General features: G+C 38.9%; 2 protein-coding genes across 6 annotated transcripts in view; one reads left to right on the top strand and one right to left on the bottom strand.

Moving 5' to 3' along the window:
* Nucleotides 1-3,460, top strand: part of FNBP1L (formin binding protein 1 like) — a 61,821-nt gene extending 58,361 nt beyond the window's left edge. For 3 of the 4 annotated variants that reach the window (XM_065657751.1, XM_065657749.1, XM_065657752.1), the window contains one exon: nt 20-1,254. In XM_065657751.1, the coding sequence (XP_065513823.1) occupies nt 20-198 (179 nt within the window). In that variant the 3' untranslated portion in view covers nt 199-1,254. The other variant, XM_065657750.1, reaches the window with a different exon arrangement.
* Nucleotides 3,461-3,890: 430 nt separating this feature from the next.
* BCAR3 (BCAR3 adaptor protein, NSP family member) overlaps nt 3,891-24,235 on the bottom strand; it is a 53,781-nt gene continuing 33,436 nt past the window's right edge. Inside the window, exons 1-11 of one of the 2 annotated variants that reach the window (XM_065655761.1) lie at nt 23,321-23,577; nt 15,766-15,894; nt 14,190-14,632; nt 13,047-13,147; nt 10,576-11,216; nt 7,823-7,938; nt 6,835-7,006; nt 6,535-6,658; nt 5,666-5,875; nt 4,672-4,838; nt 3,891-4,198 (exon numbers count right to left, since the gene is read on the bottom strand). In XM_065655761.1, the coding sequence (XP_065511833.1) occupies nt 4,088-4,198; nt 4,672-4,838; nt 5,666-5,875; nt 6,535-6,658; nt 6,835-7,006; nt 7,823-7,938; nt 10,576-11,216; nt 13,047-13,147; nt 14,190-14,632; nt 15,766-15,894; nt 23,321-23,404 (2,298 nt within the window). In that variant the 5' untranslated portion in view covers nt 23,405-23,577 and the 3' untranslated portion in view covers nt 3,891-4,087. Of the gene's footprint in view, nt 4,199-4,671; nt 4,839-5,665; nt 5,876-6,534; nt 6,659-6,834; nt 7,007-7,822; nt 7,939-10,575; nt 11,217-13,046; nt 13,148-14,189; nt 14,633-15,765; nt 15,895-23,320; nt 23,578-24,235 lie in introns of those variants that run through there. The other variant, XM_065655760.1, reaches the window with a different exon arrangement.

The raw sequence follows: 24,235 nt of genomic DNA, 5'->3' as shown, positions 1-24,235 counted from the left end.
GCCTCTTGTGTTTTCCCAGGTCATAATGAAGGCACTCTAGCAATGAAAGAAGGGGAAATTTTGTACATTATTGAGGAGGACAAAGGAGATGGGTGGACAAGAGCTCGAAGACATAACGGAGAGGAAGGCTATGTGCCAACATCATATATAGATGTAACGCTAGAGAAAAACAGCAAAGGTGCAGTAACCTATATCTAACAGTAAACTGGCAGCTTTCGGTTGTACATTCCCCAGGGAAAATAGTGGAAAAACAGTAAGTTACACAGGTTCATGGAAAACGTTTGAATATCAGAAGTCAGCAATGGTCTGTTGTTTGCAATGTGAGTTTGCCATAGTTTTTTTCAGAGATGACCACATTAAATTATGCATCTTACACTGGTCTGTAATTTTGACCAAAGTCTTCTGCTTTGTTTAACTGATGTTGTGTTCCTGCTTTAAAAAGCACTAAATCCAATTCAGCTATTAAACTGGAAAAGCCCAGGATTCCTGCTTGTTCTATAGAATACTTTGTTTTTATAGAGAACTGAAAAATTACTTAGTTTTAAAGATTTCTCAAATGTAGCGTTCCCACTTTTATGACCTAAACTATTTGCTTAAAACAGAGGGATTTTTCCTGTAGTAACTAACTGAACCCAGTTACTGAAAATTATTTAATTTCCTTCCATAGCAAATACTTGGCAGCTTTCACTTCTTAAACAGGAAAGTGTTTTCTGATTCTGAAAGCTCAAGAAAAATACTCAGGAAAAAACATTTTGATTAAGAAGGACAGAAAGTCCACTGACCTGCCTCTCTCCTTCCTTTTCAGTACTTGTAATGTAGAATGTTGTGTATTGGACACAAAATCATTGTTTTAACTCTAGATACCGTGAACAAACAAAAAAGAGACCGCATGTAATGCTCTGTGTCTTACTGAAACCTCTCTCTGCTCCTGAGAAGGGAATGATTTTATATTTTTAATATGTGCCTGTAAGCTAAGTCTTTTAATTGTATCGTGTTTAGTTTGAAATCAAGGTCTTAAATGTACAGTAATTCCCTCACTGTTAAATCACTGAGGACTGGAAACTACATTGCACTACTTGATTAATAGGAAAAAAAAATCTAATCTAAAAACTATGGCTTGTATTTCTAATGAGAATTTGTGGAGTTAAATACAAGGCTAATGTGTAGCCACTGAGAATGGCCTGTTAGAACTGAGCACGCTTCTCTGTCTTCTAAAGGCCTTCAGTAACTTTGTTCTTTTCTTTTTCCTCTTGGACTGCAGGTTCCTGAAGCGGGTTTCTGAGAAAATGGGCGAGATCTTGAAGGAGGAGGTTACATGCAGCTGCTGGGGGGGTGGGAGGGTGTGGGGTAGTAGACTGGGAGGCCCAAGGGGAAAAGCTAGTTGCATGAATGCATGCAGACATACATTTAGTCACTAACATCTTAGCATCTCCATACATAGGTAAGGATGTATTACAAATTCTTCAATTTGTACAGGAAAACAGAGTTCCACTACCAGAGTAAAAAGGCTACTGCTCCTAAAATTGCTTTATTTTCATTGTCCTAGGTTGTCCCAGATGCACAAACTATATTTTAGCTTGTGCTATGTTTTGACTATCTCAATTATGTTCTTTTCCAACTCATTTTAATTGGCAGTCATTTAGACCCATATTTCAGTTATCAATCTGCCTGTGCCACCTCCATGCTCGCCCTTAACCTCCTCCTGCATGCCTAGGACAGTCAGGCATGTCTGCATAACACTTTGCCATCATGCTTGTCTTATTTTGTAACAGATCATTTTGTTTAAATATCTTCAGCACTAGAGTTTCATCCCAGTATCCATGTATGCTGCTATAACTCTACCACCGCAACCATCATTACATTCCAGTTTTTGACATAACTAAGAGACCATAATGTATTTGTCTTGATGTGGGGAAGTAAAATATATGTCAGCTCTAGCCTACAATGCAATCAAGAGAAACTCCTAGAACTGTGGTCCATCTTCAGCACTTCAGTAACCTGTTGTGAGCACTGAAAACCCGGAACACCACCAGAGAGACTCACCACTGCAAGCTAATGACTGTTTTCGGAAGTCAACCACTTGCCATTCAAATGCTGCCTTAAACTAGAGTGCCTAAATCTGTTGTTTGCCAACACTACCACTTACAGTATCCCACAAAGGGCTTTGTGTCTCAGCTCTTTTCACAGTGCTGCAGCTGCTGAGGTAGCCACGGTAGGTGTTTTCTAGAGCTCTACTTTACTGGATACATGGCGCATCATGAATTTTATACATTGAAACATGTATCTCTTCATTTGACTTTATATTTTTAAAATATTTTTATGGAAACTGTCTTTTGGTTTTTCCACTATGAAGTTCCAACTTTAATTACTGCAGTGCTAGTCGATTTCCAGGTGATGCTTCATTGTATGGACCAGTTGAAATTTGAGTGATACTTCGTAATGATCTATGTGCACTTTTACTTGTAAACAATTGAAATTTGGATATGTTTATACGTGTAAATATAGTTGTCTGCAGTGCCCCTATTGCTTATGTTGTCTTGCCTCCCATTTGTGGTTCTATTAAAAAATACATAATATCTGATTTATTAGGGTGATATTAGGGTGAATTAGACTAGAGATGTTGGGGGGAGGGATACTTGTATCAAGGCAAGCTTGTCGACCCAGCCACCTGCTGTTCAGGGAAATGAAATAATAATCAAAACATCCTGTTTTTCTGGGGTCTGAAGCAATATTTGGATGCAGCAGTGCTGGATTCTTCTTAATTTCAGTGTTATTAGGAACTGTACTACCAGTAAAACTGATTTGAGTGACTTGTGTAGAGGTTTCTTTTGTTACGTATACCACTATTACACAGCTTGACCTAGTGTATTATGGGGCTGTTAAACTCTAAAGTTTAGATTTTTGGAGCTTGTATACAGGGTTATTTATATAATAATGTGACATTACTCAATACTGACAAAACTACTTAGGTAGTTTTTTGGGTTTGGGGTCTTTTTGGGGGGCTGTTGGGGTTTTTTTTTGGTTTTTGTTTTAAAAATCTAGTGCTTTTTTATTTTAAAGTTAGAGAAAAGGAGGAAATGTGATCTGTGTATTTTCTGCTAAAGGGCCTGTGGTTTGCCTGGCTAACAGCCTTGCAGGTCAGTAATAACACTTCCTGGTAAAGGACTAAATGTTCTTTTCACGCTACTGTTTGTTTTTCTAAAACCAGGATTTGCTTCCTTTGGAGGCAGGTTGCTTTCATGAGGGATAGTGCAACTTGTATGAGGGTTATTAAAGATAGGGGAAAAAACATTTGTACTTGCACAGCTAGTTATAAATCACTTATTCTAAAATTCTGAACATGAGTTGTCTTAAAGAATCTTACACTTTCCAGTAATTTTTAATCCTTTTTTGTGCACAAGTTGATTTCCTAAATGTTAAATGCTTTGTTTAAAAATAGTGTTCTCTGTTGAGAATATTTTCATGGAATAAAAAAATCTTTTCATGGTCTAAGTTACTAGCTTCCCTATTTGTCTTCTGTTAAGACTGACAAGGAGACTTACAGCATGAGGTCTGTAACCTCTTGTTGTGGTGGCAGAACCTTTGCTGTGATTGTAGATGGGGGAATAGATAATTCCACGTCCGTGTCAGTTTTGTTGTTAGCCTACTCAAATACTTTCAATTGCTGTAAGTAACATCTCACTCCAGAAGTATGCTTTCTGACAAGGAGCACATAAAGCTCGAAACATAGTTCCTGCTTAAATGTTTGTTACAGTCTCTGAGGATAACGCTTATACACCAATTCTGTATGTGACCAAGTGGAATTTGCTGCTAAAGCAGTCTTTACTATATAAGCACCATGCATGCTGAAAAGTGCTAACAGCTTATGTTTTGCCTTCATCCAAGGGAAAAAAAAAAATCCTACTTACCAAAGTGATTGACCTCAGTAAATGAAGCAAGTTTAATATATACATACACCCACATTTACTCATACCTGAAAGCATTTTAATTATCCGGATTGTTTGCTCTTGCCATTTCATCATTCATTCCTGGCAGCGTAGTTGTTGTGCAGGCTCCAGAAAAAGCCAAAATACTACACAGGCTGTCTTTAAAAAAAAATCGTAAGTTGTCCCGACACATACACAACTAATTTTCTACTTTCATTGGTGCAGTGATATTTGAGCCTTCTGTTGTGGTCACAAAGGATCATTTCTGCAACCTGCAAATTATTTTGCATAAAGATACACTTTAATTCACCATTCTATGTACAGTGTTTTATATTCATTAAAGTAGTAGTATACAACAAATTTTCTGCAATGTCACATACTTAGTCTATCATTTTATTTACACTATTTGCTTCATTTTAATATTAAGATGCCAATGCCCTTACTCCTAGGCATTATCAAAACATTGCAACTCTGGGGAAATAGAGAAAGCTGTAAGACTATCTTACAGGGATAACCTGTCTGTTTAAAGGGATCATTAAATGTCTTGGTGACACAGTAAATAAATAATTTGTTGAGAAATCAGTAGTTTTAAAACAAGTGTGCATTGTGCAGTTAAAAGTTCTAAACATCTTGTGAAATGCAAGAAGTTTGTGCAGTATCAAATCGCCAAAAGAAAGCTAAAAGGTTATTTCAAGTATGTCACTTAAATTGTGTTTACAGAGTCTTATATACTTAATTGTTCCACCTGCTTCACTGAAGGAGGTTCCAGTTTTCGGGAAAGTGCAGTTAAAATCTGGCTGAATTTCTCATATCTTTCGTTTTGATTAACTTGTGCTCCTTTGCTGCCCCAGAGCAATCTCATTTGAAATTCTGTCTTGAATATTTCACTCATCTCTTCATCTGGCTGGAAACCTAGTAAGTAAGAAGAATCCAACAATATCACCATCAGCAAGTTTTTTATTCAGAAGAAATGGCTTTTAAACTGCATTCCATCCAAATAAGAGGAGTGTTAGTGTACTGGGTTCATTTTGCACAACTTTAACAAGCTAGTCAAACGGTGAAAATCCTTTCCATCTGTACATTCTAGTGGCACACAAATGGCTCTAGGGACACCGGGACAGGCTATCCTTTGCTCAATTCTAATGACCTAGAATTGTCATTATAGCCTGATCTTAAATATAATTACTGATATACATGTGCTGCCTGCAGAAATACTTACACTCCTTTCTCCTCCTTCAGCTTTTTCACTGCAAGTTTAAAATAACAAAGTCACATTATTTACATGTTGCTGCTTTCTGGCTGCAAGCAGTTGAGATCTCAATGTCGCATCTTGCGTTGATGTAAAGAATCTTATGATGATGCATGGTGTTTTATTCACAAAAATCAGAGTAGGAATTTTAAATTTTGCAGAAGACAGGAATTTATCCTTGGTCCTTATAGTACTTATATTCATTTGCTACAAAGGTCAGCATAAGAAGTCATGAGACCTTTGAGTATGTTTAGCAAAAATGCGTGCTCTATTGCTTACTGGAGAACTCTAGTGATGAAAAATTTATTGTCAGCTTTTAAACAATATTGTTGTCCTTTGAGCTTCCTGCAGTAGCTTCCTGCTACTATCTCAGCTCCTATGGAAGAGAATAATTTCTTGCACTGACTTCTAGTGCAACTTAGGTGGAGACCTTATTCTTCAGACATATCCCACACACCGTTAATGTGCAGCAGTTTGTCCCATTCCCTACCTTCCAGCATCTGTTCTGCAGTCAGGCTGTACATTTCTGCGTTCTGTGCGATCTGACGTGCTGTGGCCAAGTGCTTGAGCATTATTTCACAGCTTTGGTCACTGCTTTCCCACAGGTCCATGCCTTCAAAAACGACGGCTTGTCGCTCCATCAGGGTAACAAGAGGCATCAGCAGGGGCACTGTTACGTTCTGCGGAGCATTGGCAGTCTCTGGTATAGAGAGTAACAAACAAAGTATATCATCAGACATTACAAAACGTGCTAATTGAAAAAGATTGTAACTGCAATATTTGTTTCATAAATGGAAACTACTCTTTGTTTTCCATCTTTTGATTTAGCACCTTACCTCAGATACACCTGTCCTACCAGTTTCCAGTGAACTGGCTGGGGGAGAAGGCCAAGACAAATTAGTGTTGGGAAACTGTATTTGCTACATGAGAAAGCTCTGCTGAATTATTATACAGTGGCACAGAAATTTTAATGAGGTTTAAAATCTGAGTCATCAAAATAAATTTTGAGGCTACACCGTATTTATTCTCTACCCATTCTCTTAGAGAAATGTTATCTCCCCCTTGCCTGCCTTTGGGACAGTGCAGAGTGTTTCAGTTTGTGCTCCACAAAGAGGGAGTGTGGGTTTGGGCAGAATGTTAAATTCTGCGTGGGTACATGCACACAAACACATACTGATGTTTGGCTGGCAGACTGCTTCCTTTGGTTTCATTGTCTTATACTGCATGCTATAAGCTCACATAGTCATTTTAATATATGGTGCACACCTATTGAAACAGCAGCTGCCTCATCGGCCTAGACAGGAAATCGGTAGTGGGAGAGTTAAGAGGCTAAATAGAAAAGAGTGTCACTATACTCACTGTTCCACTCATCTTGTCCTTCATGCAAAGCTTTGCTGAACGGCTTCAGCCGTTTTTCATACATAATGGCAGTCTGGGTATAACGATGTCTTAGAGAGGTCCACGTTTGTTCTAACCTAGTAATCTGTTCACACAAAAGAGAGAATACCAATTATTGACTCTATAGCAATTCACAGGAAAAGTACACTGCTGATGACAAAGTTGCTGTTCTGATGATCTCTCTAGTCTTGATGAAATTGCATAAACTAAATAAACCAAACTCCTCCATATTTTGGAACATAAAGACAAACAAATTTTTACCTGTGGCATTTCCAGCGCTTTCATAATGGCAGAAAATGCATATAAATCCCCCAGCGAGTCCTTCAGCTCCACTGCGACTTGGATGATCCTGTTTAATGTTGCCGCTCTATCTTCTACACTTCCTGTGCAACCCAAGATATCCACAGCTATTCCTATAGCCATGGTATTATGCCTGTCAGTGAAACAATTCATACTACTGGTTACAAACTATTAAATTAATAATAACATTATGCTGTACATATGTTCAGGAAAATAAATTCAAAGGTATATTTATCTTGGTGTGGCCAGCAAACTTAGCAACTTATTTGTATCAAGAGCAGTAATGCCATTATATGGAATATATATACATTGCCTTTGAATTTTTGTTTTAATAAATTTTCCTAAAGCATTACTGGTATACAAAATTCTGCTCAAGCAGTGAATGAATGAACACTTAAAGGAAAATTGCCGCAATTCGCTTTGCCCTCCACACCTAAATTCCAAGCAACCAAACTACTGAAATCTGAATCCGAGAAGCAGAAAAGCTAGATTGGGGTAGAAGACCCTAATTGTTCCCCCTTGTGCAGAGGTTTCACAGGAAAGCTTTGCTGATCACTTTTTACTTTGCCAGATCCTTTATCGTCTTCTCTAGTTGCAGAAGACTACTACCTTCAATCTCTTCCACAAACCTTCTCAGCTAGATTATAGGTTCCCTGAGCTTTAGTTTACCTGAGCTCTTAAAGGAGAGCTGACGGTGTTCAGCAGCTCTAAGGCCCCTGCTTTCAATGCAATTCCCCTTTCTCTGTATTACATGTATGGAGTTGCTCCATCACCTTAAGGAATTTCTCTTATGCAAAAAGAAGTTAAATACCATCTCACTAAATTATCTTCTGTACACGAGTTCAGAAAACGTGCAGGAAAGCATTCTTTGAGGAAATGTAGAGTACAATTTAGCAATGCTCTGATCTTCTGGCCATCTGCCCTAGAAATGAGTAACAGGAACATCTACCTTTCAATTAGGTCAAGGCGCAGTTGATGCCCGTAAGGCAAGGTAATCACTTCAAGACCAGAGTTCACTCCCATAATCCTCCTCATCTCTTCAGAAACTTCTAGTATCCTTGCTACCTGTGATATGCAAAAATTTGTGCGTGAGTTTTGAAACATAACTTATTAAAAAAAAAAAAAACAACAAACTAGCCATGTAGAAGTCCTCCAAGTTAGTGCAGGGCATACAGAGCTAAGTGCAGAGCATGCAACATCAGAAAACATTCATCTAAGAAAAAACTAAATTACACACATTCAATACCTTACATAAAATGACTAATAAATATTTGTGTGTGTGCGATTGAGCCATCAGAAAACATATATAAAGTTGTGAGCAAAATGCTTTATCAAACTTCTATCCTTCACTTTCAGGAGATGAATATGCAAGCTCCAGGAAATGTGGGGCTCTCTTGGCCTGATCCTTGTCAGGGTGGCACAGCTCTTTGGCCTTCAAGGTGAACCCATTTGCTTTGCTGCCTTATTTCTAAACAGACAACTGCTCAGAGTGTTTTTGATTACAGCACATGGTCCTCACATAAGGGTTAATTAGTAAAAGGACTTAAAGGAGGATGCTGAATGGTGAGTGCCTAATTAAGTCAGTATGTGAAAGCTGACACCCTCACCAATTTGTCTTTGCTTTTTAAACACACAGAATTAGCTACTGGTTATATCAATAACAATTATATATGCTAATTATAAGCAAAACCACATTAATATTATAAGGCGAGATTATCTGCTGGTTTAAGGCCTATATGTTGACACATTTACAAACCAATCAGCCTGCTATTTCTGATACATCCATCAGGAGGCTTTCTTGGTTATGAAAAGACACACAACAGGCCTCACTGGTACAACATCTAGCATTGTAGAGAAACCTGTTTCACTTCTAGAGACGCAGGAGTGATACGAAGCCCCTGGAGATACACTGATTGCTAATCCTTCATCACAAAAAGCCCTCTCAGGCATGCAAGTGGCAGATATTCACCACTCACCATACGGTGCTTCAGTTGTTATTAGAAATGTAATTCTTTAAAGGGCAAACTGAGCTACTGATGCCACGTGAGAAGACCTACAAACTTCAGCCTTATCACAGATCTCGGCACAAAGCATTTGTTCTGGCCCAGTTCACATGCCAATCTCATTGTATCATGCAGTTCTTATCACTTGCAATAGTATATAGCAAGTTACCAATGAATTACAGTCATTGGCTCTCAGCACTGTGAGATGGAGATAAAACAGACTTCTCTACATGTCCCAGCTAGTTACTGTTCCTTCTCTAAAATCCAAAAATCTGTTTCTGTAACACTCCAGTGACTCTTAAGTAATTGTAGAGGCTCCCACACTAATAGCAGCAGGCCAGTTTCCTAGGCCCCATTCCAAATTTTACGGAATTTAAAATAAGGAGACTAGAAATGAGCTAATTAAATATAATATATACATATAAAACCCCTTACTGGTTGTCTAAGAGTTGCATATCCTATGCTTTCAAGCAACATGCTCTTTAACAATATATTAAAACACATTCTGGTTATTGTTATGAGGTTGAAGGAGGAAAAGGTGAATTTTGGAACTGAAATGTGAGAGAGTGCTGTTCCGACTCCTCGAACAACAGTAAAGCATCCACAGCCTCTCACTTCTGAAAAGACCAAGCAGTTGCGGAGCTGAGTTCTTCTGAGTCACTATGTCTGCATGAAGCCTCATTTGGCAGCAGCCAACAGTGCTACTGAGGAGAAGAGCTGTGCTGGCTGTTGGCAGGAGCCCAGCAGCTGGCAGCACTCACACACATCCCACTGCCCCCTTCCCGGAGCTCTGGGAATCGGGGCAGCAGCGCTAGGGAAGTGCCACAGACACGTTTCTTCTGGAGCAGCACCACTTGAAACGTGGTGCAGATTCAACTACAGTTGCATTTCTCTTTTTACACAGTCATCATCTCTTAAGGAGATGAATTCTCCTGTCTTTCCATATTACTGATTCAATAGCTGATCTCCAAGCTCTGACAGCTGAATAAAGTCCACGTTGTGAAAAATAGTTCTTTGTGGTTTTACAACTTTCTAAACAATTCCACTAGCAATACAGTTCTCTCAAAGGAGAGAAGTGCAGAAGTCCTGATAGCTATTTTCCCACACCACCTATCCAGCTGTAAGACAGAAACTCAGACAAAGATTAGAAGAGCAGCTAGTTTTACAAGTTTAAATATATTTAGTTCCATTGAATGTCTTATGGCCAGCCATATGGCAACCAGGTAATGTCTGGCTACACTTCGCTCCTGCAAACTAACTAGCTATTTCCTGTCATTAGTAGTTCTTTCCACAGTGGTTTCCAGCATAGATAGCCCTTCCTCGAGTATAGGAGAAAGGCTGAATCACAGATATACAGCAACTGATAGGAGATTAAAAAGATGTATGGAACACCGAGAATTTGAGTCTTAAGTCAAGAATGGTCTGAGACCTTTAGTCCAAAGGGTTTGTTAACATTCTTGTTCTTCAAATGGGGAAAAAAACCCCACAAACAAACAAACACACACACACATACACACGCAAAAACTCCAAACAAAAAGGCCCAAAAAAAACCCCAAACCCGCAACCTAAAAATTCCTGCAAGCAAGTCAATACATTTATTACATCAGCTGCAAATCTACCCATCAATCTTTTCAAATCAGTTCTTTAAAATGTCTAAACTTGCACAACATAAAATAAAATGCAAGATTTTTTTTTTTACCTTGCAGTCCATCCTAAGAATATGCTGTGCAATAATCTTTGGATTGTTGTTGGTGAAAAGCTCCTTAACTCTTCTTAACATTGATGTTTCCAATGGCTTGTTTTCAGGAGGAAGTAGTTTGGACTCAAAATCATTTGGTTTAAAACTGGACACCGTCTCAAAAACAGGTGCAGAAAAGATGCCATCTTCTTCAGCCAACTCTGTTGAAGCTTCTAAAGGATCTGCAGGGTTCATTGGAGAGTCATCTTCCAGGATCAAATAGTTTGTATCAGAGTTCCTGAATGAGTATGTTCCCCTGTCCTTTCGTGTCAGATGTTCCACATAGCTGGTTTTCTGACATAAATGTTGTTTTGTTGCTGCAGGATCTCTGGCAGGGCTTAGTTCACAATAGTGCTCTTCTGAACTGTGGGAAGCCAAAGGAGAACCTGGGGGCTTCATCAGGGGTGCTTTGCTGGGTTTAGGTGGAGGCTTCGGACAGAGCTGACTGTCTGATCCTCTAAGAGCCTCCCCTACTTGTGACTCAGAGGTGACTTTCTGAACAACTGTGGGGCTTAGAGAAGGTTCGCTGCCTGTTCTAAATGCGGGAGAGCTTGGACAGGAGTCTGCATCTGCTTCAGGTAATTGAGATGGATGTCGTGAACCTGCAGGGGAAAACGGTAGTTTAGGCGGCCAAAACATGTACAATTCCTGATGTCTATCCCAGGGTTCATATCTTAATGCTGTTTCCTGAGGAAAATATTGTTAGATCATGTAAATTATTTGCTGACAAAAATGTACATGAAATTATATTTTGAGGAAGGAGTTAGCCATCAAATTCCATTCACTTGCTGATCCTCCCAAAATCACAAGACACAGAACAGCTGCACTATAATATTATTCTGTGGTAATGCTGACAATAATTCCAGTCCCCGCTGCATACATAGGCTATACTGTCAGAGCTGGATAGTCTCCATGGCTTGGAATAGGAGGTTTCTTTGTAACCTGATCTAGGCTGTAAAAACAGAAACTTCCAGCCACGCCATGTAAAGATGAGTCATTTCTGAGAACGACAAGTTTGAGATGAAAGAAAAGCTTCCCAAAGTCAAGCCTGAACCTGCAATAAGGTATGGAAGGAAGGAATGAATTTCAGGGATGCTAATCTTTTTGCTAAACAGTAGATGATTTGAAGAGCTGGAGAAACACATCCATATACTTCTGTGTATTTATGCCTCCTCCTATACTCATTGCATATGCAAACCTCTGCATCCAATAAACAACTGAACCCTGTATCAGCCATTCCCAATCCACAATTTTCAGTGCATTTGCTGGGATCTACAGTGAAGTGGCCAGTTGCGTCATGTGGACTTCACCGCTTGTTTCCAGCTGACTCTCCATTTATGCAGACAACAAAATCTGCAAATCACAGCCTGTTGCCACTCATAAGCAGTATGATACCAGAACCTGATCGGAGGACCCTATGACAAAACACACAGCAGTACTCTTCAGGTTAACTGTTATAGTACCAAAAGAAAAGTTTTTGCAGCGGTGGACTGGAATAGGATAATCAGTTCAATTACAGATGGACAGAAATTTGTCTTACAAATGTCTGTCCATCCCACTATTAAACACAGGCGCACGTCCTTTCTACCAAAATACAGTCTCACTATACTCACAAATACTTAATATTATCTTTGTCTTGAAAAGTCTTTCCACAATAGGCACTATAAATTTTAATAGCTACTATATTCGAAATTACTAGCAGGCTTGGAAGTCAAACACGAGAATTTGTCCACATGGAAACAGATGAATCATTGCAAGATTCCTTATACATTGTGTTTCTTTGGAAACAATTGCTTAAACCTCTGAAGAATCTGAGAAAGAAAAAGCCACGATCAACAACTGATCAAGCACTGGTATACCTTGTATCATGGTAGGAAGGCAGTGGAACCAGACAGCAGAGAACTATTGAAAAGGAATGAAAACCAAAAGAGATGGGGGAGGAGAAAGAGATTGAGACAGAAGGACAGAACTGAATACAAAAGCCATGGTAGTGCTTCTGCTGAGGAACACTACATCTGCATACTTTACCCTGAAAAAAAGGCAGTTACCAGGATTTCCATGAAACACCATTTCTACTTAATAGACCTGTCAGAATCACATGAGTGAAACAAGCCAGTTCTTGTAAAGCAGAAGTGAGAAAACGTAATACTGTCAAAAAGGATATTCATGCCAACTGTAGCTGTCATTTTTTCAGTGTGGAAACCTGCTGAGTTGTGTGCTAAAGGTACTCAACTAGCTGCTGCATTGTAAATAAAAAACCTGTTCCAGTGACTTAAAGAACAAGCAGTATGCTAACACAGCTTACATCAGCCATTAAATATAGTGGTAGATACAGTACTCAGAACTCTCAACGCTCACTTTGGTCTGAAGCCTAACAGACCACCTTGGAACACACAGATTTTAAGTGTGAAACATTTAATTCCAAAACATACCTATTAGCAGATAGCTCTCTGACTGGTGAGTCTTCAGAGGGAATCTCTTCTCCAGAACATGGTCCAAACTAGCTGGCTGGCTACCACTTTTTTCTTTGTTTCTACAGGAAACAAAAGTGCAAACAAAAATGTATCAATATATCCAACACTCTTAACATACATACCTAATTGCCAGAATATATCAAAAATAGGACAAAGATTGTTAGCTTTTCACTTGGGCAGCTTATAAGAATAAAAGGTACTTCATGCTGCTGTGGTAGCAATGAAATGGGCTATAGTATTTGTGACCCTGCGGCACTTGTGAGGGTGCTTCTTTGAACACTGAGACTTTTTAATGAAACATCTGATTGGGACACTGAAATTAGGATCCATTATCCCACACTTAGTATTTTTATTGCAGAAGACAAATATGGAAAGAAAGACTTCTCTGAAGCAGCAGCAAGATTTTGTTTTAGTCCTTTGTCTTATACTAATCAATATTTGCGAAGTGACTGAAGAAAAGCTGCACTTCTGTTTTGCTTCCAGAGTCTAGATTTGCTCTCACTCTGTGGATTTCAAATGAATTATCCTTTCCCTCTCCCCAACATGCATCAACTTGCAGATGGAGAACCAGAGCCAAAGCCATCATCATCGTTAGCAACTAGTCCCTTTGGAACTGCAGATGCATATGTTGTTTTTCTAAAGATATTTTCAGAATCTGATTATTGGACTAATTTTTACCAGTCTGCTAGAATTACTGAATTTTGCTAGGCTAATCAAATGGCATTCAGGAAGCACTATTTTGTCACTATTGTAATGCAAATATCAGGGATAAGAGCGTCCCATAAACCTGGGGCGTGCTCTGGGTCACATGATGAGTGAAGTCTGTGTGCAGCCGTGCCACTTACATCACGGCTTCATCTATTCCTACTTATTTTACCTCTTTAATGTAGCTTAAATTTTCTCAAGATCAAGCCTCATAACCACAAAGTCGTTACCATCTGCTTAACAACATCAGGAAGTTTCAAAAATCCAGGCCTAAAAATCAGCAAACCCTCACACCCAGTCTTCTATCTAAAATCAGAGTGAATATTCACATCGCCTATAGCAGGAGCTGATAGAGTTACCACATTCTCCTCCATAAGGACAGCAAAATTAAAGTACCTCCAAAGATTTCCTCTGGGTGTGCTCTGCTCTGGGGATTGCATGCCGGATACACCAAGGCTCAGCCTTTTTGCAGTTTCTGTTTTTCCTTCAGAGATACTCAGTTCTTTTTGTCGGACTGGAGTTATACCATACTTTTCTTCTAGACACCTGAGAGGCACAGTCCTGTTGATAGGCTGAAAAATAATTGCTCCGCTCTGCTTTGATACTGGTGTGCGATTCCCAACATAGTATCTAACTAAGCCGGGGATACTGTCGAAACTTTCCAGTTCAAGCTGATACTGAACACGGCAGTAGGCTTCACTGAGTCTTAGAACTGTTCTGTTGATTTTAAAATGCTGAGAGGTGTTTTTCCACTGACAGGTAAGAACAAAGTTCCCAGGACTGGAGAGAGAATCCCTAATCAGAAAATCTCCATCTCTCTGAACTAGGTCTTCTGCCACCTTTGAGGAAAAAGAATCATACCAAAAAATACTTTCAGAATCAGAAAATAAATAGACAACACATTGCAACAAAATATTCTTAAACATAGGACTTAATTTGGCTGCTCTGGGAGGACAGACAAAGCCAGAAAAACAAAGCAAAGCATGGAATGTGGTGCAAGAACGATAACTCTAATTCTAAAATTAAGAGCTCATCCCACAGCAGAGATCTGGAGGGGCTTCTTGGAAAATGCCGAGCAGCCAGAAGCATGACCGACTTTTGCATATATATTTATTCTAGCTTGCTAGTAGAAAATAAAGCATGAAGGGAAATGAATGACTCAGGATTTTAAAGTTTAAATCACCTGAATAGACAGTCACACTGAAGTTTAGAAGCCATTACTGCAGGACCTCAGAAATTGTCCTTTCATTATTACCTAAGTGGCAGAAGCTTTCATTTTTACTCTTTGTGAATACTGCGTAGTACAAGGAAGAGTCCGAGAAATCCTGTTTTTCTGTTTTGAGTTAGTCCTTTCATGTGCTGAACTAGGCATCTAACAGTAACCTGAACTGCAGTGTGCGTGGCTGCTGCGCGGCGGCCCGAGCGCTGCCGAGAGCCGCATGGCGTCCCGCAGGGGGAGCTCCCGGCGCTCCTAGAACCGAAGCTCCAGTCCAGCGGCAGTTTTAACGTATTTTTAGCTATGATTGTAAGGATCGAAATTAAGTTATTGCATAGATTTTGTAGTTTTGTTGTTGTTGTTGTGGTTTGGTTCCCCCCCATCCCCTAAACTCTAAGTGCAAGAAAGAAAATTAACAAGAACATTTTAACTTTGGCCAAGGATACCGAACCAAATTAATGTCAGTGTGTCTGAACAGTATGTGGGGATAGTATCCTCACATAAATCTTAAATTCAATTTCTGCCTTTGTTCAGTGCACACAAGTCCTGAAATATCTGTGTTTTCCATTGTCTGCCCTGAATCCTTCCTCAGGCTCGTTTTATGCCAAGCTGTGATAAATACCATAGCTTTCACACAAATAAGCATTATGTTTCTACTAAATTAATGCAGATACAGGAGACGTATATAGTACTTTAGTGCAATTCTGCTTGTCTATAAATGCTCAAAGCACATTAGGCAACGCAAAGACCACGTACCTGCCGAGGAATACGTCCATGGTACCAGGCATGGCTACGCAAGTCTTCGCTACTTAGCTGCAGTTCTTCCTCTAACTCCTTCTTCAGTTTTTCTGGGCTGTTGTCCATAACCTGCCTCTCCCTAGAAAACTGTAATAAAAGATTAAAAGCTTTAACTGTGCCAAGTTTAGTGATTAACATTTTACCTGGGTTATAACTTCCATCACATGATCTGCACCAGCCACTGGAATGCAGGTGCTGCTTTGAGCAGACTGGCTTGGCTTTGCTCTCTGCATTGTATTTGCAAAACTCAGCATTCGGTGAGATAACATGTGATTGTTATACACTGCACAGAACAGAGCAAAGTGTTCTGTCTGTACACCAAGCTAATCATGACACACCTACAAAGTCACTTCTCTTACTTCCTCTTCCCAATAAGAATTCTAACTATAACTCCCCAAAATGGAGCTGGACCACCGGAGCTCTGCTCCAATATGCTTCCTCCTGTTTAAACTTCCATTGTAAATTCAGATTCTTACCCCCCCACAACCCCTTTAAACCCATTCTATTAAGAACATTCCAAATGCATCAAGACAGGCTAACCTGTACATACACAGTTGTTCAATAGTTCTGTTGCACTAAAAAAAAAGTTTGCCAAAGTAAATTTTCAACCTTAAAAGCTTTACTTCTAACCGTCATTCAGGCTACATGTTCAAAATATTCCTTTCTTAAGGAAAAAAAAGCTCTTGTTGCCTCTTAGTGCGAAAAGCATGAGATCTGCTTTGACATATCTCCATCACAACTACACAACTATGATAAGATTTTCTGGAAAATTTCAGTCTTCATATCTTCTTGGAGCACAGGTTCCATACTGGACCACTCTGGCTCATTAGTCCTCGTAGATGCAGTGTTGCTAACAAACGTGCATCTTCTGTAGAGAGTTGTCACGTGCTCTTTCACAAGCACTGAGACGGAAATTCTTTGGACTTCTTTACATTCTCCAAAAGCTGCGGACTCCCACCCATCTACATTGTTGCTGAAGAGTTCCAAAAGCCTAAGATTTCCAAGCAAAACAGCTTCATTGCAGGGAATGTGCTCTATATTGATCAAATAATCTGAGTATACCCTCTTAAAAGAATGTACATTTTAAAAAAGAGAGGGTGGGAGGGAGAGAGGGGGCCCTCCAGCTGCAGAGCAGACTAAAATGCCACATTTTTCCCAAGTGCAAAATGCATTTTTTTTTTCTTAGCTCTGGATATGAGCTCACAGGTTCCCTTCACCGACACACTGATGTAAATATGCAACATACGCAATATTTTAAAAAAATCTGGGAATCCTCACCCACCAATCCTATTTCTTTATGTGAATACTGCTCTCTATAGCATTTTCTTCTTCATATTGGACACTCACAGCACCTAAGCACGGGAGCAGGTGGCATACATTTAGCACTTCTTTCAACAATCCTCCCTGCAATTTTAAGCAGACTGAATTACAACAGATTACTAGACAGCAGATTTTTGGTGGAATAAAGCCAAAGAGGCATCCTGCTGCCAAGATTATTTAAACATGCTGGGAGCCCAGAGAAATTATGAGATAAATTATCCACTTCTCTCTGCTTTTCTCAGAGAAAACTAAGGCTTCTGTTACACAAACGCAAATGAGCATAATAGCTTATACAGGAAGGCAACACATAAAAACAACCTGGTAAACAATCACTTTTCACCTCAGTTTTGCTTCTGTGAACCATAAAAGGGTGGTATTTACCCATACAAATGTGGTTCAAAATGGACAATCATTTTCAGCAAGGAATAAATCTTTTGTGCTTTTGTACAGTCAAGGTCTTTTACCTCCCAAACTTTACGAGAAGAAAAGTCTGTGCAAGAACAAACCATGCCACAAAAAAAGACCCTCACTGCAAGGCCCCTTTCATAAAACATGTACAACATGAAAAGACTAAGTTAATGGGTGTAAGAGTCATAGAAGAGGCTTGGTGAGGGCTCAAGTCCAAAAGCACATAAAAGTATCAAAATGTAGTCAAGTAAGGCCAAAAATACTCCCTCCACTCCAACCCTCTGTGACCTAGCAGACTAACATAGCTAATGGCACATGCCTGCTACCTTTACTTCCCAACTCAAATGGCTGGGTACCCATTTAAAGCTGACTGGAATTAACAATTAACCATTTCACTGCCACATCTTACAGAATGACAGTAAATATTATATCATTTACATTAGCTGAATGTAGAGTGAAGAACACACAAACTGACAGTAAACTTTTCAGGAGCACCTTTCCCCTTACGGCACAAGGAAGTGGTTGGAGAACTTTTAAACTACTCTCTCCAACCTAAACAACAGGATTTAGTTTTAATGGTATACGAATCGTGTCCATTCATAGCTGTGTATTTTACTGATCTTCTGAAAGGAACTACTACTTTTATGTGAACTGTATTTAAGTTTTTGAAATATGCTTTTGACTGAACAGAGATCTTAAAAAACCCCAAACTACTGTACAAATGCTCACCTCATTCCAAAAGCATCTCACCGTATCTCAGTGGTAGGCAAATCTACTGTAAATGGAACAGACTATAGCATACAAATGCAATAACTGAATTTGCTTAGGAGAGCTAACAAAAAGAGCTACAGGTCTTTGCGTACAGACTAATTTCATCCATTGTATTGACACAACTTATCTTGGAAAAAACAGGCTGATCAAGCTACAGATACACACGAACTACAAACACGGCAGAGAAATCCAGTATTTCCTCTGGTGGTGAAGTGGATTTTTCACTACTCAACGTAATGAGACACATATTGCACTTGAATTATGTTTAGCAACACAACAAGAAAAACATCTAAGGAATCCAAAACAACTAAATTGTTAACGTTCATGATTATTAGTTTGTTAAAATTCCTCTCCATCATGGTCTGCCACACTGAGCATACTCTGATTGCCAGAGGTCAGACATCTCCTGAGATGAAGCAAACATGCTTAAATAACCCTACACGACTCTGAACTTAGTGGAAGAACTCCTGTGGCTAGCATAAATCCCAAAATACACAGGGGGGGAAACTGTCTAGGTAAGCAAGTTTAGTAATCGCACGTCTTCCTGGACAGTTTTTTGTTGACTAAGACTGATTTCTTATACAACCTACATCCATTAAAGTAGAAATGTGATTGATGAACTGTCTGTAATCATACCAGCATATGCCCTTCGATTCTAAATGCTATACCCAAGGCCTCTGGTCCTGCATGAATCTCTGCATAGGCTGAACTTCCCATCATGCAAGTAAGGGCTCAAAAATCACTCCAGGCACAGCCTATGCCAGCATGTTAGTCTGTAAATAAGGAAGAGTGTAAGCTTAGAACACAGCAATTAGCTATGTCAATGGACTTTCTTTTAAAACAAAAGGTGACCTGTTCCACACAACGTGACACAGGTACTTCAGTCTCATTTCCCAATAGCACCTAAAAGTCAATGGACAGCAACAGTATGCTGTAAATTTGCACTAACTTTATAAAGAAAAACCTTCACTTAGTATTATGTCCTCAGTTTATGCCTTAGCCTAAGACACTTTGTTGTCTCCTACCCAATGACAGAAAGATACCTGAATTTACATTTACAGTTAGATAGTGCACAAAGTTCACACAGAACTGTAACAAGTGCTACATTAAGTAATGAGAGGTACAAAATGGATGATGAAAGTCTCTTTACATAGATGACTTCCCAATTCTGCAGGATTTCATTTTTACTTTCTAGTGGCTTAATTGGTTGGTTGAGACATAGCAAAAATAAACTTTCTCCATGCACAAGATATAGGAGAGAAATCTTGAACTAATCAGAGAGATGAATTAATACGGGAGAATGGCAGTTTTGAAGCCACAAAATTTCTGGGTGCTTCTTTAGGTAACAGGTGACAATTTTTGAGGTTACTGATGAAAAGATAACAAATCACCATGAAAACTTCCATCATGACTGTGATAGATCTTTAAAATCAAATAAGCTCCATCATGTGCATGTTTTCAGTCTGCCACTATGAACAACATAACCTCCTGACATTCACAGAAAAGCGGCTATTTTTTATTAACTACTAAGGGAGATATCTGTTTGGGAGAAGGAAAATAAAAAAGGCTTTTATTACCAAGTTCAGTCTAATGTTACTGAAGGTAATGGAAAGGCCTAATTCTAGTGGACTCTGCATCCACCTTCCACTACATCACAACACTGATAACAATTCCTTAATTTTCTAGGTGACCACTTTTGGAACTAGGAGGACAGCTTCATTTCTGGAATATGGATTCTGAGAAATCCTTAATTTAGAGTTAGTCAAATCCTAATCTCCTCATACTCAATGACCCCAAAGTTTTTGACTACTAAATCAAAAGGATTTTAGAGGTTGGGTAGTTTTTTTGCCTTAATCTGAGAAATACCTAAATGAAAGGTATTACCAAGAAGTTAAATGCATAAATATCTACTGGAGAATGTTCCCATTCCCATTGAACAGGAATCACTTATAGAGCTCCAGTGGCCCCTCTGCTATCTATATATATATAAGATGAGGGTATACTGCAGTGAAAATTTGATAAACTGTATAAAATTACCATGGGAAACTGAAAAAAGTTATATAGTATAAGACTCATCAAAACTCAAGCAAGACAATGGGGAATCACAGTTCAGGGAGCTATACAAAATCTCATGCCATTTTGATAAGTCTTCTTTTCCCATCTGGCTGTCTCCAACAACAAATCTAACATCAAAAAGGCAGACCCATAACGCTGGGTGGTGATGGTTTGTAAACTCACGTTATCAAATCCAGCTGCCTCCACATACATGCTGAAACTGGATACATGAAGCCCCAGGACGCCAGTGAAACAGATTTAGACCATCACATACTGAAGAAATATTAATTAAGATCTACTATCTATAAAAAGTGTTTGCGATTCATCCAAGATAAGAGATGGCACTCGCAATGAGTAGCTGCCTATAAAACGCTTCTTACACACGCCGCATTCATAGCATTAGTACATTACCCAGTAATGAGCTAGATCAACATGCTGGAAGTTTCAAAACTTGGCAGTCCTGATAATTTGAGTGGCTTTCCCTTCTTGCGCAGCTTCAGCTGAGGGTGAATCATAGTAGAGAATTAAGAATGAAAATACTTGAACTTCAAGGTCTTTCCCTCCGATCATGACAACCATACCAGCTGGAACTAAAAAAACTGTCTTGTGGCAAAGATAACTTTATTAACTTAGACCTCTTTTTAAAGTCACAATTTATCACCGATTTAGTCTTAATTCTTAACTTCTAAAAAATGCAAAAATTAAAGAACAATATTTTGCCTTGGAAGTGGTGTTAAGTCACAATTTAGAATTATCTCTTTGCTTTTTTTTAACCACAAACAGGAACCTTTTGCCTTGAAGTTTCCCTTTATTTTCCTCAAATGTAGAAGCTGACCTTAACTGTAAACAGCTATTAAAACCAAATGGGATTGTAAAAAGTACTGACATATCATGACTGCAGAATAAGTTGATCCAAGTTCAGACCTCCTGCACTGATAATTATTTTTTTTATTAACCTATTAGAAAACAAATCAAACATCTGCTATTAAGATTGTAATTTCACATGCTAAAATTACATAAGGCACAACTTGAGTGCTCAAGTGCTATACTGTTTCCTGTGCTTTGATGGAACATAAGGAGGCATCTCTGAGCTCAGCCACATACTGTTTTCAATTATATCAGACAACACAATTACAATAAATTTATATCGGTGCAGAAAAAAACCCTGAATCTCTCAGAGATAGTTGTGGACTTCAACATGCTTATTTATGGATCAATTTGGTATTTCATTACAAGTGTAATTACTATTAAAGCTAAGCATTAATCTCATTTAATTACACGAAATTATTTTCCTTGAAGTGGTATGTTTTCACAAAGTAAGAAAGAAGACAACTCAGGCTCAGTTGTTCACACCATCCCTAGGCACTTTGGCATTTCATGAAACATAGATAATTTGGCCCCAAGGTGCAGGCCTTACTTGATTTGACCACCAGCTCTTTCTATACCTGCAGCCACTTTCTCTTCAGCAAACGCACCCCATTTCCACTACCATCAGAACATCTTAAAATAGCAGTTCAGATTTAACTAATGCTAAATCTGCATGCTGGAACACATGCATTCAAGTCTATTTTAAATGCTGCAAATCTCTTTAAATAGAACCTTATTTTTGAAAGAGCCCAGCTGTAATTTGTTTCTACATAAAAGGATTTATTTTTTACCCTCCATACAGCAAACACTATTAATGTTTCAGTTTCTCTAGAGACTATATGGATTAGACCAAATGGAAAGTTGCCATGACAACATCACCGTTATTTTAGGTATTAGAAATTCATGCCAAGTTAAACAAAGGGCATGCATAGTCAAGAACAGCAGTTTTATAACTGTTCTGACAGCAAACAATAAAACCCAATGTCATTTTCAAAATTTTATAACAGAAAAGTTAAGCCTTATGCTTAAAATTTGAATGAAAACTAATTACAGTAACAGAAGAGCATCCTGGGCTCTCTATTCTGATGATAACTTGTGACATTCATCCCAGTGAGACGGAGAAGAGTCTGATCAGAGTCACTTTTTCAGTGTCCTCGAAAGACTGAGTCCCACGCCCCACTTTCAGAAATGAACACTTAAAAGGCTACATCACTGGAGTGGAGAGAAGAGGGGCAGCTGTTCCCAACTTTCAAGTGCCTCCATCAAATTTTGAAAGCTGACAGGCCAGAAAACAGCAACCTTCACAACCTTCCTCATTGCAAGTGCTCCAGAAAATCTATACACATTATACAGCGACTTACAGAGCTGACACTTCGTTATTCAAAGAACAATTCAAGCATAAAACTTAAATAAAAAGATGTAAAAGCTTAAGCGTAGCTCACAGATCCTCAAAAGTAGTTAAATACCCCACCTGATTACAATTCAATTCCCAAGTCACTTAGACACTTTCGTAAGTGTGGTTCTAAATGTTTATAAAGGCTTTTTTCTTTGCATACAGTACACATAGTGCTTTTTTGCATAAAGTGAAAGATATCCCTGCCCATGGCAGGAGGGTTGGACTAGATGATCTTTAAAGGTTTCTTCCAGCCCAAGCCATTCTATGAGTATATCATTTTGTGCATTTTGTAATTTAAAAAGTTCTAACATATAAGGACAACTCCAAAATTATCTGAAATGTTTGAAAAACTGAGCTCCTGAGCACAATTGCCTACGCTTTCAGCAAGTAGGTGAAAAAGTTAGGGAACCCAGTGGTTTGATCAGTTAAATCCTGAAAGCTTGAAACTTTGCTGAAATTCTCTTCAGCGGCATTTTTAACTCAGTGCCTAAAAATAAAGACAGTGAGCTTCAGCCTCATAAAACTGCAAGTTGTTTAAGCTTCTCTCTGAGACAATGGTGAATGCTAAAGATGTTCTTTAGAACAGAGACACACTGTACTCAACCATTGTATAAAAACAAACACTTCTGAACAAAACCTAAAAGCATTACTGACTAGCACACTCTGTATTCACTGTTATTGAAAAAGGGCACCTACCTTGACTCTGATAATAGACTTACGATGATAAAAGCAGCAAAATGCTGCAATCAGCATTTGAAAAACATTATAATCCTTCGGCATTTTCAATTGTGCTGTTTGTGGTTCCTCAAGACTGAAGATAAACAATCACTATTAGCAGTTTCCAGAGGTTTAGCAAGCTCCTTAGAATCACCACTGCCTGCCAGAGCTGCTACCCCCCCTACTTGCGTATCCGTCCGGGACACTTTCCACAGCTGAAGCTGATACTATCAATTCAGTGGCTGCTGGCACGCTTGCTTCCAGCATGCCCTATAGAGAGTGCCAGAATGCCCATGTGAACTGCTTCACTCACCAGTGAAATCCGAGCTCCTCTATTTGGTATCTCCTGGCTCAGAGATGCATTTAAGCCACCAGCCCAAGGCAAACTTCTCTTCTTGATGAGAAGCAATACCTGACTGTCCCCCTGTGCTGATAAAGGCTTAATCAGTTGCTCCAGCTCAGTCATGCAATGTTTCTATCTGCATCATCAGTAACATGCACATAAACCACATAAAATAAAAAAGCAAAGAGAAAAAGCAGTTGATTACTGTTTGATGACTATTACTCTTCATACTCAAATAATAATCACATCCTTAAAGATTAGGTAACCAAGGAAAATGATAAATCTGTTTATTTTTAATTAGGAAGCTTCTGGCAAGCGGCCCTTGGAAAAAATAGCAAGAAACCAACACTGTCAGCATGGTCAATATTAGCGGCACAATCAAGGTACCTTTAGAATTTAAAGCCATTAGTGGACAGCTTTAGCTTGGTGATAGTCCCATGGGACTGTGCAAACTGCTAGAGAAAGAAAGGACTGTATTAAAGAACACCTCTAATTTGGCAAAGCAAAAATAAACACTAAAACAAAATAAAAAGCAGCAGTTTTATTTATAC

This window comes from Caloenas nicobarica, chromosome Z (assembly GCF_036013445.1).
Source record: "Caloenas nicobarica isolate bCalNic1 chromosome Z, bCalNic1.hap1, whole genome shotgun sequence".
Classification (NCBI taxonomy): Eukaryota; Metazoa; Chordata; class Aves; order Columbiformes; family Columbidae; genus Caloenas; species Caloenas nicobarica.
This window is presented reverse-complemented; position numbering and strand designations above follow the sequence as displayed.